General features: G+C 40.7%; 1 protein-coding gene across 1 annotated transcript in view; it reads right to left on the reverse strand.

Moving 5' to 3' along the window:
* The window catches only part of rnaset2l (ribonuclease T2, like), a 55929-nt gene that overhangs the window by 29809 nt on the left and 9164 nt on the right, over positions 1-16956 (reverse strand). The window contains exons 3-4 of the mRNA XM_052044064.1: positions 16624-16688; positions 14405-14462 (exon numbers count right to left, since the gene is read on the reverse strand). Coding sequence (XP_051900024.1) covers positions 14405-14462; positions 16624-16688 — 123 coding nt within the window. The remainder of the gene's footprint in view (positions 1-14404; positions 14463-16623; positions 16689-16956) is intronic.

The following is a 16956-nucleotide window of genomic DNA, read 5'->3' on the forward strand; positions in this document are numbered from 1 at the left end:
TTTTATGCTTAATATTTTCATAACACTTATTGAAGCTGTAGCACTTAACTATCAATAATCTGTTAAAATGCTCCTCAAGGTTATCAATAACATCAGATTTTTTGGTCCAAAGATACAGAATAGGAGTGGATAAAATAAAACCAGGCTGAGAAAAGTTTTTTTTTCTTACAATTTTGGCTTTTGAAATAGGACCCTATCAAGTCAATGCAGATTAGTCTAATGGCTGCTTTATAGGTTCAAATCAAACTCTATCCTTGTCATCAAAGCTTTTGTGAGGGGTGCATGTCACCACTTGTCAAGAGTCATTGTTGACTAGGGAATAACTGGCTCTGAGCATTTTACCAAGGTTTTAGCAGAATAATAATCCTCACAGGCACACAGTCACTTTTCTATCTTTGGGCAAGTTTTTTTCAATGCTTTTCCATTTTCCCACTTTCTCAATCTATCTTAATTTCATCTCTGGATTGAACACCCATATCCCTGAAAGCATATTTAGATGATATGCAAGTGCGCATTTATCCTTTGGGTATACACATGACTGAAGCTCAGTCAGTGAGAGAAGGGCACCCACTCAACCTTGAGTGTATGACCTGTATGCTTTCTTGAGGTGAACCTCATTAAAACACATGGACAAGCTGCACGGGCTAGCAATTCTACTACAGGTGAATTTTTTTGTGCTAGGTTGCCTCATGGCCCAGTGATTCTCTGGGCTCTCCACTGTTCCACACCCAGACACAGAGGCAATAACTTGGGCAATGACAGCCCACCTTGAGAACACATAGCTTTGGGATTGACTGAACTAGATGCAATAGCAGTAATCAAATATCCAGCTGTCTGGAATATATTACATCAAGAGCTGTTAATGCTATCCACAGTAATTCATTCCAACTTTCTGATGAAGCATTTTGGAGGAATGTGACCATCATGGAACCATACCTCCCCATCAGAGAATCTGAAGCTGCAAGTGGAACTAAATGTTACAAGGATTCGATCAATTTCTAACCTCTCTGTCTATATGAAAGAGGCATATTTCTGAATTTTACACAATCATTATGGCAACAGAATTTTCAGACAACTGGCCATATGAAGACTCTCTACAATACAAAGAAGAATCCTGAATTGGGAACACCCCTGAGGGCATTAAGATTTCTTTGGAGACCAAAAGAATGAATAAAGCTGAAACACCTTGCAGAGAACTGCCATCTAAACACTTGGCTGTTTAAATTATGCTCACTGCCAAGAGACTTTTGGAAGTGCCTGTAATGCACATTCACCAGCTACCTGGCTACACTGATGAAATTGCCTTGAGATATATTCAGTAGTACATCCAAAGGGCTTACATGTAAATAATAACCTTTTAAAAACACCTACATTGAATAGTGTTCTAGAAAGGGCTGCATAAATTGTGCTTTAAGGTGTATGTGATCCATTGTGAATACTGAAGGGGAAGTTGTCTTGGATTCTGCTGCGGCATTTGACATTCACCTACCTCATTGAATGCCTGTTCCTCAGTGAGAGGGCAGTGCGCGTAAGAGGATATGCATGATCAGAGCACATCATAGTGCAGTGAGTGAAGGTGGGCAGGTTAGCTACTTGCAAACCTTTACTAGTAACATCTTTAGAACCTGCTTTGCTTATAGATGTTGTGGCAACCAGCCCATAATCTGGAACAGTAAATGGAAACTAAAAAAGTTGCAGATGCTAGAAATATGAAATAAAAACGGAAGCAAATGTCTATAACTATCAATCTTACCTTGCAGTGCGAAAGGAAAAGTGACTCACAGTGTGTGTTGACTGCTGTGATAGAAATCTGTGTGTGTGCAATATTTGTGAATGTTGTAACAGTAATGAGGGTTGTAGAGCTCAAACTTTCTGATGACTATGAATGAGGCCATGAATTTCTTTCTGCATTACTCACACATCCTTTGGAAGTTGCTTTTGGAATTGATCTCTGCTGAACTCTCAGTACCTACTCATCTCAGCAAAGGGTAGCTTGAATTGCTGTTTGTGTGTGGTCATTTGTGTCGGTTTACCTTTTTGGCCAACATGAAGGCATGTATTTTTGTTAACTTGGGTACTTCCACACTGAGTGTCTATTCCTGCTAGCTTGATGGAAAGCCTCAAACTGACTTGTGGCAGTGTCGTTCAGTAGTCAAGTGCCCTTTTAAAACTGGTGTCCTGATGTCAGTTAGTACAAGATTAGTTGAATGATTGTTTATTGCTCTGCAAAGAAGTTCTTAATGTGCAGTATTAGCAAAAACGATGCATTTAAAATGCACCCACATTGTTGCACGCCACGGCCAACAAAGCTCACCAGCGCCTCTACTTCCTCAGGAGGCTAAAGAAATTTGGCATGTCCCCTTTGACACCAATTTTTATTGATGCACCATAGAAAGCATCCTTTCTGGATGCGTCGTGGCTTGGTATGGCAACTGCTGTGCCCAGGACCGCAAGAAACTGCTGAGAGTTGTGGACACAATCCAGCACATCATGGAAACCAGCCTTTGCTCCATGGACTCCGCCTACTCTTCTCGCTGCCTTGGTAAAGCAGCCAGCATAATCAAAGATCACACCCAACTGAGTCATTCTCTCTTCTCTCCTCTCCCATCAGGCAGAAGATACAGGAGCCTGAGGGCACATACCACCAGCCTCAAGGACAGCTTCTATCCCACAGTGATAAGACTATTGAGCAGTTCCCTTATACGATGAGGTGGACTCTTGACCTCACAATCTACCTTATTTGACCTTGCACCTTATTGTCTAACGGCAATGCACTTCCCTGTAGCAGTGACACTTCACTCTGTATTCCGTTATTACTTTTACCCTGTACTACGTCAATGCACTCTATACTACCTCAATGCACTATGTAATGAATTGATCTGTATGAACAGTATGCAAGACAACTTTTTTGCTGTACCTCAGTACAAATAGACACAGGCTACCTACTCAGCACCAGTTTAACACATCTATTTAAGGGCAGAATCTCAAGCCCATTATGTGCAAATGGAAGGCACCTGAAGATGGATAAGAAATCAGATGCTGCATCTGAATTCCAAGGAATGTAACACCTTAAAGGGGCAAAAATTTTGACATGGCAGTTTACTGGATAGAACTCTTGTTCCACAAGCAATTCATCAACCACAAAATAACTTGATTCTCAAACGTGACTAAAGAAATTCCCACGAATGAAGAGAAGAAGAGGAATAAAGTCCACACTGGAACCAAGAATCCTTACTCAAGCATCATGTCCCGAGCATGCTATTATACAATATGGAAATAATGCAAGAAAACGTGGTGACCTCTCCAAATCATCCAGGATAGGAGACCCTCCCAATAATGTGGTATGCTTGTCGAGTATGACATTTACGATGAACTCAGATCCATAAAGTGTTAAAGTACTTTGTGTGTTTACTATAAATGTGCAGAATGCAGAAGAATATACTTTATGCATCCATCATTCCTCTGGCAATTGGTTCTCCTTTCATCCTACAGAGCACAAAGTTGGTTGGAGGCTAATCAACTCATCCTGAGGGCATTGCTGTAAGAGTTCCTCAGAGCATTGCCTTGGCTAAATCATCTTCAACTGCTTTATTAATCACATTCCCTCCATTATAAGGTCAGAGGTAGGGATGATTTACAACTTCTTTGGGTACCAAATGCTTCACTACCTAATGCAACTAGATCTGAAAACCATTTGGGGATGGCTAATGGCAAGTAGCATTTGCACCACAAAATGCCAGGCAATGATCACATCTAACAAAGGAGATTATGGGGACACAAGAGACTGCAGATGCTGGAATATGGAGCAAAAAGCAGACTGCTGGTGGTACTCAGCATGTCAGGCAGCATCTGCGGAGGCAGAGGGATAGTTGACGTTTCGTGTTGAGACCCTGCATCAGGACTGAAAGTGTAGAGGGGAGACAGCCAGCATATAGAGGTGAGGGGGAGGGGTGGAACCAGGTGAGGAGGGGGATGGTGGGCAGATGGAGCCATATAGGGGGAGGGGAGGGTGGAGGTAGAGACAGAAGCTGGAAGGTGATAAGTGGAGACAACAAAGGGCTTCAGATTCTGCAATCTGATAAGGAAGCTGATAAGTGGAACCAGAAAAGGGAAACCCTAATTACTTATCCTTGATGTGCAGTGGCATTACTATTGCCAATGCCCCTGTTATCAGTATCCTGTAAAGTATGGGGTGGCAGTATGGGGTGGTCTTCCAGTTTATTGGAAACAAGCTGAACCACCGCATAAATACCATGATTACAAGAGCAGATCAGTGGCTGAGTATCCATCAGCTGATGATTAACCTCTTTACTCCCCAAAGCCTTAGATCTGTATCACACAGTCATATGATGGAACACTATCCACTTGATGCAAATCCAACAACACTTAAGAAGCTCAATAATTTCCAAAACAAAGCAGCTGCTTGATTAGCATCCTATTGACCACCCTAAGCATTTACTCCCTCTATCACTGGGACAGTATGACTGAAGTAAGTAATGTGCATCAAAGGCACTAAAAGAGCTTTCCAAGACTTTTCAGTAGCACCTCTGAAATCCAAGAACTATACCATCCAGGACAATGGAAACTTGACTTGAAAATATATTGCTGTATCTTCATTGTCGATGGGTCCAAACACTGGAACAACTTAGCTTTCATTTTATAAACTGCAGTAATTCAAGAAGACAACTCATTATCATCTTCTCAAGGATGGGCATTAAGTGCTGGCCTTCCAATAATGCTCACATTACCTTAATGAAATAAAAAGGCATGTAGCTGCAAAATGCAAGAACGTGTTATGTACTGAATTCTATGACTTGTCAGTTTCTATTCCGGAGATGATAAAAGAGACAGAATGTGTATGTCCAAGTAGGTTTTTTTTGCCAAATGATGAAGAAAGGCTTTAGTCCTTGGAAAGGAAAGAAATGGGAAGATAACTGCTAACTGGGTTTATGATAATCTTTTCCTGCTCTTCCTTCCCATTTAATTGTGTTGTTACTCACTGACAGTGAAGCTTGTTCAGAAGGATTTTATCATGCTATTTAATCTACTGGAAACTATATGGGAAACATTTCATAAGTGACCACATACCTCATCTCTCTTGGTTCGCTAGAGGAAGCCTTTCACTAAATTTTCAAACAATCCAATTGACCTTGGAATTCAGAGTATGCTTCATGTTAAAAGCCACAAGACAATTTAATGCGTCTCCCACAAACTTTTGGACTCGTGTCATAGATGTTTAGAACATAACATAAGAAATAGGAGCAGGAGTAGGCCATCTGGCTTGTTGAATCTGCTCTGCCATTCAATAAGGTCATGGCTGATCTGGCCGTGGACTCAGATCCACCTACCTGCCTTTCCCCCATAACCCTTAATTCCCCAACTATGCAAAAATCTATCTAACTGCGCCTTAAGAGTATTTCATGAGGTGTACTCCAAGACGGAACCAGGTGTCTCATCCATATTTATAGGCTTGGACGTCAGCTAGAGAAACTGTAAAGGAAGACTATTTTGCTGATCACTGCATGTGGACAATGTACCTCAGCAAAATAATAATCCTCACTGTATGATATACTTCCCATTTCAGAAATAGGGAATGGTGTCGATGCTGTTTCATGGGATAGCAACACATCAAGATCCACTGAAATTCTGCTCCATTATCTGCAGAGTCATACAGCACAGAAACAGGCCCATCGCTTCACCGTGTCCATGTTGATCATCAAGTAGCTGTCTATGTTAATCCCATTTACCAGCACTTGGTCAGTAGCTTTTTATGCCTTGGTGATTCAAATGTTCATCTAAATACTTCTTAAATGTCCTATCCAGTTGCAGAAAAAGTTAAGCCAACAGCTTGTTCTTCCTAGCATTCTGCTTTTGGGACAATTGCCAGCTTCATTTCCAATATGCTTTTATGGACATATACCAGCTGGATGCCTTGTATCCTTCCTAAAAGAAGCACCAATTTTAAATACCATAGCAACTTCAAGGACCCATACATCACACACTACCACCAAAAATTGTGTACCAGAAGAATTTACATATATTAGATGTAAAGCTATTAATATGAAGGTGATGTAATCCACCTACTGTGAAGCAAGCATAGATCTGTATAATTCAATATTGATGGTTGTAAATAAGCTAAAAATTCAGTGGAGAGTCCTTTCTTGGTAATCACACCATAGTATGATGATGCAGATAAACCCAGAAGGTTATAATATATTACCCACAGACTTCTGGGAATCCTGCCAATCTATAAAATCATGCTGCTCAGGGTTCTGCCTGGGGAAGGAGATAAAATTGCCAAATTGAGCAAATAAAGCATTGGTTTTGTTTTTTCAGTATTTATGTACATTCAGTTGGCTTATGTTGCTGATTTTCCTGTTATAGTCTTGAGTGGACGCTGCAAAATATGGTTGTTACCTGGTTAATTACTGGCAGTGCTGTGTCAGGTGATGAATTTGGCTTCAGGTTGGCTTGGAGCATGCATCACAACTCAGTCATGGCCTCCAGACCATTAAGAGCCTACTTCTCTGATAAATCAAGTTTGAGGGCATGTGACTAGGTTCTGTAATGGGAACACTGACATATGATTGCAGAAAAAGTGTGGCTTTTCCACTGATTTTTTTCCATCCTGACATAATGTAGCTTTTGTATGTCATCACTCCCATCTCAAACAGCAATTCCAAGGTTCTGTCTTCTTTCTGTATGTAGATATATTTGCCACTATTAGTACTGTCGTACTCCCTGTGATTGTACCAGCAACTTATTGCCAAAAGCCAGAATCTCAGCAAAAAGAGATTCTCTGTAATATCTAACCTAGTTTCACCATTGGTACGTTCAGTTGTCAAGACCCTAAATTCTGGAAATACCTCCCTAAGCTTCTGTCTCTCTCTCCAGTGCCCTCTTTTCCCCTTTAAGACACTCTTCAGATCCTTGCTCTTGACTAAGCTTTTTGTCATCTACCCTAATACACCTTCAGTGACTCACCACTTTGATTTGATTTATTCATTTAAAGGACATGGGCATAGTTGGAAAAGCTTGTTCATCCTAATTGCCATTGGAAAAGATGATAATAAGATGCCTTTTTGAAATGCTGCAGGTCCTTCTGATGACGATTATCCCACAGTGTCATTAGGTAGGGATCGCAGAATTTGAATGCAATAACAATGAAGAAACAATATATTTTCACATGAAGGTGATGTGTAACTTGGAGAGGGGCCTGCAGTTGGTTGTGTTCTCAGGCCTCTGCTGCCCTGTTGTAGAGATTGTGAGTTTAGGAGGAGCTGTTAAAGTAGCCTAGGTGAGTAACAGCAGTGCATTTTGAAAATGGTACATACTTCGGGCTGCCCCCAGAACACACTACGCAAAAGATGCATTTCACTGTGTGTTTCAATGTACATGTGACTAATAAAGATATCTTACTATAGTCATGGCCTTCCACTGGTAGTGAGGGCGAATGTTTAGGGTGCTGGATAGGGGTGCCAATTAAGCAGCTTGCTTCATCCAAGATGGTGTCAAGCTTTTTGAGTATTTTGGAGTCCAGGCACATCCTACCACACTCTGGATATATTTTGTAGATGGTGGAAAGGCTTTGGGGCGTCAAAGGTGGGTATCTCCCTATATACAGGATATCCAGCCTCTGACTTGCTCTTGTAACCACAATATTTTCTAGCTGTTTCAGGTGAGGTCCTAGTCATTGTTGACTCTCCCTGAATTGTTGATGGTGGGGACTCAATGTTAGTGATACTATTGAATATTAAAGATAAATGCTAGTACTGTCTTCTTGGAGATAGTCTGGCACGTGTGGTGTGAATGTTACATACTATATCAGACCACGCCTGAATGCTGTCTAGCTGTTATATCATGTGTAAATTGCTTTATTTTCTAAAGAAGTTCAAATGCTATCTTTATATCAAGGTCAGTCGCTCTCATCTTCCCTGTGTAAAAATGGCATAATCATTAACAAACATTTCCATTTCTGATGGAAGGAAGGTCTTTGATGAAGATGATTGGGCCTTTGTGACTGCTCTGAGGAACTTATGCAACAATCTCCTGGTGCTGGGATGATTGATCTCCAATAACTACGACCATCTTCCCTTGTGTGAGTTATGACTTCAAATGATGGAGTGTTTTGCCCATGATGCCCATTGATCAGGTTTACTGGGGTTCCTTGATGCCACATTCTGTCAAATACTGTCTGGATGGCAAGAGCAGTCACTCTCTTCTCAGGTGTGATATTCCTGTCATAACATTCTTTTGAAGTACTTTGGAATATTTTTGCTATTTGAAAAGGGCTGCAGAAATGGAAGTTGTTATTCTATGCTTTCAAGTTACCTGGTTCTCCGTCTCCTCCATCTCACTTAAGAGGCTTCTTTCAGTAGGCCTGAATTTAAATCTTTCATGTTAAAGACTCCAGCCTTAAGTCTTCAAAATCTCTGATGCAGCCCAGAGTGTCTGCTATCCCTACATGGTCCTTTTTATTTCTGCAGAAATCACAGGTACCTATGGGGAAACCCAATGTGGATACTGTTACTAATGGCTCAACAAGTGCCAGAAAGTGAATGAAGGAAATCAACAAAAAAAAAGTATTGGAGTTACTGTAGCACTGTAAATATTACAACAGAGAAGTTCCTCAAAACTAGACTGGCTCCACCACCATAACTTGGTTGGAAGTGTGTTTCAAACCACAGTTATTCAGGTAGCAGAGTATTACCAATTTTCCTGCTAAGTTACAACAGGAGAGTGGGAACAGCTCTGAAACTTTTCAATCACTTCTATCATATCTTAAGGACTCCTGAACCTCCATTTTAAAAGGGCAGATGCATGAACTTCTGATATCCCAGAAAGAACATTGGGTAGTGGATCACTATGGTTTCATTTAAATAAAAGAACACATAAGTGGGCAACTCTCACATCATGGTAGTGCAAAATGAATGCGATAATAGATGGAGATCGGGTCTGACAGATCTCTGACCCAGTTGGTTTGGCTCTGTTTATTCCCATTTATTGAAAGAAGTCAACTGGAAAATCAAGATTATGGTGTGAATAAAGTAACGCTAAGACTGATTGCTTTCCTGAAACTATTGATGTATGTTAAATCTAATACATTATTAACATGCCAGATAGTTTAGTTATTTCACAGCTTTCATTCTTACCAGAAATTCTAGCATGTGGTAGATTATACTTTCAGAACCTTGTTCATGGTTATTATGTACTTATGTTGATAATTTTTATGTAATGGATATTTTTAACTATTTATCTCTGCAGCTGCATTGTTTGGTATCGATTTACTTTGAAGTTGCAGTGTAATGTGGATGCACATAGTTGCAGTCAATTCTCGGTGCCTGCCGTACTACGATGGGCATCAACCCCTGTGATGCTTACTCACACTACAAGTCTGCAGTGTGGGTGGATCATGATATCAATCCTTGTCTTACGCAATGCTTTGAGGTGCCTATGGTAGGTAGTCCTTGTCTCAGAAGTGTACAGAAGGACAGAGATCATTGCTGCCTGGTAGACCATGAGTTTTGTGCCAGGTTTGAGGTCTTGATCTTCACATACTCTTTTCCTCAGATATCCAAAATCTGTGCTGGCACACTGAAGGTGATGGAGAGTTTTATCATTGATGTCTGCCTTCATTGAGAGGTAGCTCCTGAGATATAGGAACTGGTCTTGATTTTCTAGGATCTCATATAGACCTTTATTCTAAGAGGTGAGGAGGGGATGCAGCAGGGGCAGGTTGGTAGAGGAACTTTCCCTGATATGCTTCAGTGATAGAGTCTATAATGACTTGTTGCTCGACCTCTGAACATGCACGTATCTGAGCATTGTCAGTGTATTGCAACTCAATGACTGAAGTCGGAGAGACCTTGGTTCTTGAATGGAAGTGACATAGGTTTAACAGTTTCACATTAGTCCTACTCTAGCAGGAAGCATTTGGAGGTGATTTACAGAATTGTGGCAGAAATGATTGAGAAAAGTGTTGGAAGAGTAATGCAGCCTTGATAAAAATCTGTACTGAAATTTGATTTATTGTGAACGTGTTAGCTTAGATCATGCCTTGCATGCCATCGTGTAGCAGGTGTAAGAAGCAGCTGAATTTCTACAGGCAGTCAAATTTGATAGAAGTAGGCAAAGGATATTGTGAGCTCTAAAGAGGCCATGTTGATACTGTTCCCTGCAGTTTTCTTCAAACTGATGTGCAGTGAAGATTATGTCCATTGTGCCTGTCAATGGATGGAATGCACACTGCGATTTGGGGAGCAGCTCTTCGGCCATTGAGAGGTGCACCTTGGCAAAGATTGTGGCCCACAGCAGGGAGAGCCCTCTGTAGTTAACAGAATCATATTTGTCTCCTTTCTTGGTGGTTTCAATTAAAGCATCTTTGAAGTTGCCTCATGTGTCCTCTTCCTTGATGTGGCACATGAGTGCGAATTCGTGAGTAAAGTTCCTCTCCACCAGGTCTTGGAACAGAAAACCATCTGCTCAGCCTTATTGCTTTTCAGTCAGCACATGGCCTCTTCAACTTTTTGTTGGTCTAGGTTGGTAGCAAAGCTGGACTGGATAGTTTGCTATGGGATGGAGTCAGGGATACTCATGTCAAGGACAAGAGTCGACGTTGAAGATTCTTTTAAATGTTCCTTCCAGTGCATGCTGACTCTCTCTCTCCTTGATGTTTACCTCTATTCTTGGATCTCACCGGGGTAGACCTTTAGTGTCTTGGCCATAGATGGTCATAACGGTGCACATCATGGATATAAGTGAATTGCTGCATCTCTTGTGCTCTTCCTATCCGGAATCTGTTTTTAAATCACTGGTTTTCTGTAGGACCCATGTCTTGGGTGTTTATATAGTTGTCGCTTTTTTCTTGAGTTGTGGTGGTGTTTTCAATCAAAACAAAACCTTGTGCTTGAGGTTAATTCACTCCTGAATCTCTTGTTCATTCTCATCAAACTCCACCCCCCATCAGGCAGCTCTTTAAGCTCGCCGCTTCTTTCTGCAACAAAGATCCAATCAGTTCCCCTCCACCAATACTCTCAAGCACCTGGCTGAACTTGTTCTCACCCTGAAAAACTTCTCTTTTGACTCCTCTCACTTCCTGCAAATCAAAGATGTAGCAATGGGCCCTAGTTGCACATGTCTTTCCATTGGCTACGTGGAACAGTTGCTGTTCCAAATCTTCAAAAGTACCACTACCCAACTCTTTCTCCATTACATCAACATTGTTGCTTTGGGGCCAGGCTGATGGAGGTAACAATGCAGACTAGGTTATGGTCAATGCAACAGCATTACCAGTCATGACACATGTAATGCAAACATCCTTGCAGTTTTTTTGCTCAAAGCATAACATAATCTAACAGTGCAGTGTCTACATCTGGGGCAATGCCCTAGGTCCTACAACCATCTCTCTGATGAATAGGGCTTTGGTTTTGACAAGAACATGCTCCGAACATTTTGTTAGGAGGAGGACTTAGTTGGAATGAGCTTACCTTACACTCTCCTAGCTAATTATGTCTTTCCAGAGGACTGCCACTGAAGTCACTCAGGAAGTTGAGTCTGTCTCCCTCTGGGCTGGGAGCCAAGGTTTTTCAAGGTTGGAAGAGGAATCCTTAGCTTTCAGGGTTGGGTCATGTGTGCTGATGACCACAGCATGCTGGTTCAACATCAGAGCAAGCTGGAGGGCAATGAGACATTCACATCCCACAGGGGAAGTTGCTGAGGTGTCAGACTAGCTCGTTCCTGATATCAAAGCTCACCCAATGAAAATAGTGATGCTTCTTTGGTTTGTTCATTCTGAGGAAGCTGCTCCCATTGCCTTGTTTTTCGTGGTAGTCTGAGGGAAGACAGCAAATTGGTGCTGCACAGAGTCACTGACTGTCCCAGGGGAGTGACTCAACAACTCTTGTAATCTCTTGGAGGACAGATGCTATGATACCCTTGGTGCTTAGTCATTGAGAGATACAGCACAGAAACAGGCCCTTTGGCCCACCAAGTCTACACTGATCATCAAGCACCCACTTACGCTAATCCTATATAATCCCTTTTTTTAAAAAAAAATGAACATTATTCAGTCTTGAGTTTGCATGACAGATGTCTCAGCTTCCACAGCTCAGACATTGGGTGGTTTCTGTATTATGGCTGAGACTGCAAATATAGAAATGAGAATGGCTACCATTTCCATACTACATGAAGCATTCATTTATCAACCAGATCAGATCCCCATTAGCCCTAAGAGCAAAAATTTGCAGATATTGAAAATCTGAAAGAAAAACAGAAAATGCTAGAAATAATGGGCAGTGTGCAGTGTTGGATCTGGATTCCCTATTGTTCCTTGACATGGACACAGGCCTTTTGATGATTCATAGAGTTGTACAGCACAGAAACAGGCCCTGTTAACCTGTGTCACCACCTTCAGGTAACTATGTACTTGTACCCTAAGGTCTCACTGTTCAATAACACTCCCTAGGGCCCTGCCATCTATTGCCATTGAATGGCGGGGCAGTCTTAAGGAACCTAGTGGCCTTTTCCTGCTGCTATTTTCTTGTGATCTTATGTCTCACTTGCCCTCTTGCCCTTCCTCTTCAGTTATAGAGTTGCTCCTTCAGCAAGTTATATGCCCTAATGTTTCAAGTAAAAATTCTATAAGAATGAGCTGTTTAATGCTCTGGTCCAGGAAGAACCAATGCATCCTGGAAACTTCTCTCCAATTATTAAATTTGACATAAATTTCATCTGCAATGCCATGACATTCTTAGAAAATTATTCTGGTAGCAAGAGTGAAACAGGGAGCAGTAAAAGAGATTTGCTCAGGTATAAATGATGTCTGAAAGCCAAGGTGGTGAAAGGATGAAGTGAAGAATGAAAAGCATTTCGTTATGCATACCATTCAGTTTATTCTGTGGGATGAATTCTCTGCTGCAGAGCTTTTGCAAACTTGCCCTCTAGCAAGTTGGCATCTAGGTCACCTACTCTCTCTGATCTGGCCAGAGGTCACTTGCACCCAGTGCCTCACCATGTGTATATATCTTGGTAAATGTCAGTAGCTGAGGTGGTGGCTGCAAAAGGCAGAATGGCTGTGAGTGACTGATTGAGGAACAGGATGCCTTCCTCTTCACCCTTGCTGCTGTGCCTAGTCACTTTATACTTGGCAATCTAAAAGGAGAGAAACACAAGGGTAGGTATGGTAGAGTGGAAATGATTCTTTCAACATCTACCTCTTGTTAGCAGAAGATAGTGGAATGAGAGAGAAGACGAATGGAAAAAGGCAAGTGAGTTTCAAGCATATCTTCATCTTCAATGGTCTTAGCTCAGTCATTGACCATAGACTTATCAATGTACGAACAAGAGTCTGTGGTTCGGGGTTGTTTTATATTTGAGTCTGTAGATGAAGAGATTGGACTGTAAAGATGGCCAACATACTCTCCTTTAGGGTAGTGGAGGTGAGGTGTTGCAGCTGTGCAGTATATTTGGGTGATGAACTTGCTGTAGTTGAATATATGCAACCTACAGGCTTAGTTTTGTGAAACTTGAAGTAATAGCAAGAATGAGAGAATGTGCTGAGGCATTTGAATAACAGGTCCAAACAATAATTAATTGAGGTTGTTGGCAGGTATGTGTGCATTGAGATGGGATTTGAAAGTCTATTTACTGACCTTGATTATGCGTGTGAGGTCATTGAATTTTTTTCTTCCCCAGCATTCATGTCCTTGGCCTTGAGTCCTCACATTGACCTCAGTGGCTACCTTCTTCTACTGTTGTTCCTGGTCCCTTGTGGGTAGAGGATCTGTTTTCCACTTTGACTACCAAGGCCGCCAGTATTGCACCTGAAAATCTGTGTACCACTCACGCCAAGAACAACCAGATGAAGCACCAAAGATCTGGTTCCAGACATAATGCTTCCCTTTGTAATGTGTAGACAAGTCTTAATCAGCTGTAGCTGGCAAACTCATGTTAGCAACTCCTGTTGTGACGTGCTAATTATAATTAGCAGTCCAATTACTGCTGGTGAATCACTAAGATCACAGTAACGATCGGAAAGAATGATATGTAATATATTCATTGCTAAATCTTTTGACCACTAAAAATGATTTTCATGTGATTAAAAATACGGTTCACTCTTTCAAACATCTGCCATATTGAGACCTCAAAATTTATGAAGCTGTAAGTACTTTCTATTCCAATTCAATGAATTCAGAAGTTAGTATAGGCTGTCTATTTCTCTCTGTGCAAATCTAAGGATATCGTGGGGACATGCATCCCTTTTGATTTTATTTCCTGTTTCTGGTTAACTAAATATTACCAAATATTGTTATTTAATTTGTCTAATTAATATTGTTTTAGCTGCTTGTCATATTATTCAGCATTATAATAAAATAGTAACAGTGTTTTATTTAGCTTTTTTCCTTACGTCAATGTCCTTGTGAGTTAAACGCCATGTTTTATTGCAGTATATGGACTCACTTGGCCTGAAAAGAAATACAAATAACATTATTTAGTTCTGACCATCTATCAAATCCAGTCTAACAATCTAATTATACCATTCAATTTTGTAAAGTCCATTTAATCTGTCTAATACATCCAATCAAATTGTGTGTCCAGTTCACTTCCTTGACCATTCCAAGAAAAATCAAAGTCAACTAATTGTTAACTAACCTATTCCATCCAAATAAACATATAATAACTTATCACATGCTGTTTAAAAAAAGTTCAGCAATTTTTTGAACAAAATATTTTCTACTTTTGCTTTTTTCAATTAAAAAAATACTATAGAAAGCATCCTATCCGGATGCAATACAGCTTGGCATGGCAACTGCTCTTCCCAAGACATCAAGAAATTTCAGAGTTGTGAACACAGCCCAGTCCATCACGAAAACCGGCCTCCGCTCCACTGGCTCTGTCTACACTTCCTGCTGCCTCAGGAAAGTAGCCAACATAATCAAGGACCCCTCCCACCCTGGTCATTCTCTCTTCTCCCCCCTCCCATTGGGCAGAAGATACAAAAGCTTGAGAACTCATACCACCAGGTTCAAGATTGACAGGCTAACAGCTTCTATCCTGCTATTGTAAGACTTTTGAACGGATCTCTTATACGATGAAGATGAACTCTTGATCTATCTACCTCATCATGGCCCGTGCACTGTATTTGTCTATCTGTACTGCATTTTCTCTATAACTGTAACACTCTATTCTGCATTCTGTTTGTTTTTCCCTTTTGTACTACCTTGATGTACTTATGTATGGAATGATCTGTCTGGATGGCTTTTCACTGTATCTTGTTACATGTAGCAGTAATAAACCAATTACCAATAACCTATCTCTCATATTTCAGTTCAGACAGCAGAAAATGAGAATGGGAACTGGTTCTTTTTTAATGGGCCAATATAGGTCACCAAACATGGACCTTTTAAAACACTGCAAGTACAGGATGGTCCAATGTGACTACAAAGATAACAGAATAAGCATAAGTTGCCATCGTAATATAAGGAAACCTTCCCAACTAGATCAAGACTTTTATTGAGGTCCACAAGACATTCTATACCCTGTGTTTTGCACTGACTGTGGGAGGTATCATTTGTCAGTGCGTGTTACCTGCTCTCTCATAAGGGAAAGGATAAGAAGTGTGGAAGAGAGGTAGGAGAAGAAGAAGAAGATCAAGCTGTCTTCCCCTCTTAAATATATTCTTATTTACACATGGGGTGTGTGTGTCACTGGTAAGGCAAGCATTGTGAGAATTTTAGTATATAGCTGGCCCAATTGGATTCAGGTGCTCTTTATTTTCTCAGACAACAGTGAATCAGTGGAATGGAATGTCAGTATATGTAGTGAATGCTCATTTGCTGGTCCCTTTGAGAAAGATTTCCTGATCATGCATCCATTGTTTAGTACGAGTAAGAAGGAATTTTCTGGATTTATTTCCCTAATTTGACCTTGGATTTTTAACAGGTTTACCATCTCTTGGGCTGCTCCCAGATTGGGTTGAGATTGTATCATGTTCCAAAGGGCATCATTTCTGGAACAAGCTAGAAGGACCAGTGTGTCTTTCACTGTCTGCGATTTTCCTATATTCATGAGGCAGATGGAGGATTTGAAACTGGCTGGTTATCCTTACATTTACAGCACAGGATATTAAGTTGAACCTAAAAACAAGCTGCTGGAAGAACTCAGCGGGTTGAGCAGCATCTGTGGGGGTAGAGGAATTGACAATGTTTAGGGTTGAGACCCATGCTGAGATCCTCCAGCAGTTCGTTTTTTGCTCCACTTTCCAGTGTCCCCATTAAGATGAAGCTAATTGAAGGTGTCAATTCATCGAGCTTGAACTGTAACCATGTGCCTTTCCATAATTTTGTTAGATAAGGTGATTCAGATTGTACTGTATCCCCAAAATATAACAAAATACTGTACCATAGGAACAATGCTTGTGGCATCCAAACTATCAAGTATGAATCAAATTTTTCATTGCTATATGATATAAACACAAATGGTATTTTTTAATGACTTGTCTGAAAATATCTTACGTATGTTTTGCAATATGGCTTTGACAGCTGAAACCTACGGGCTTCAGGGATATGATAACACTTCAACCCGACAAAAATAGATAATAAATAGTTAATAGTTCTTCCTAATTACCAGAGTCCATGTATAGTCCAGCCATCCACCTGATCTGGAATCTGGCAGCCTTTTGGTGAAAAAGTCTAAAGAAACAGAAGTAACTTATGTTTTGCTTTTTCATATTTTTGTTTTTACATCATAGTTGTTCAGTTGTTACCTAAACTGAATTGACAAATGATTGGAATACAGATTACTGTAAGAGACTTCAATTGTAACCTTTTGTTGGAGAGTATTATAGATCACTGTCATTTCATCTCAGAAACTCGTGTAGGTTTAGAAGCATTTCTGAGGGACAACAGTAGCGAGTTACCACTGAAATTCAGGGCAGGATCAGGGTTGTTGGAGCTTGCT

The sequence above is a fragment of the Pristis pectinata genome, chromosome 35 (assembly GCF_009764475.1).
Source record: "Pristis pectinata isolate sPriPec2 chromosome 35, sPriPec2.1.pri, whole genome shotgun sequence".
In the NCBI taxonomy this organism is placed as follows: domain Eukaryota; kingdom Metazoa; phylum Chordata; class Chondrichthyes; order Rhinopristiformes; family Pristidae; genus Pristis; species Pristis pectinata.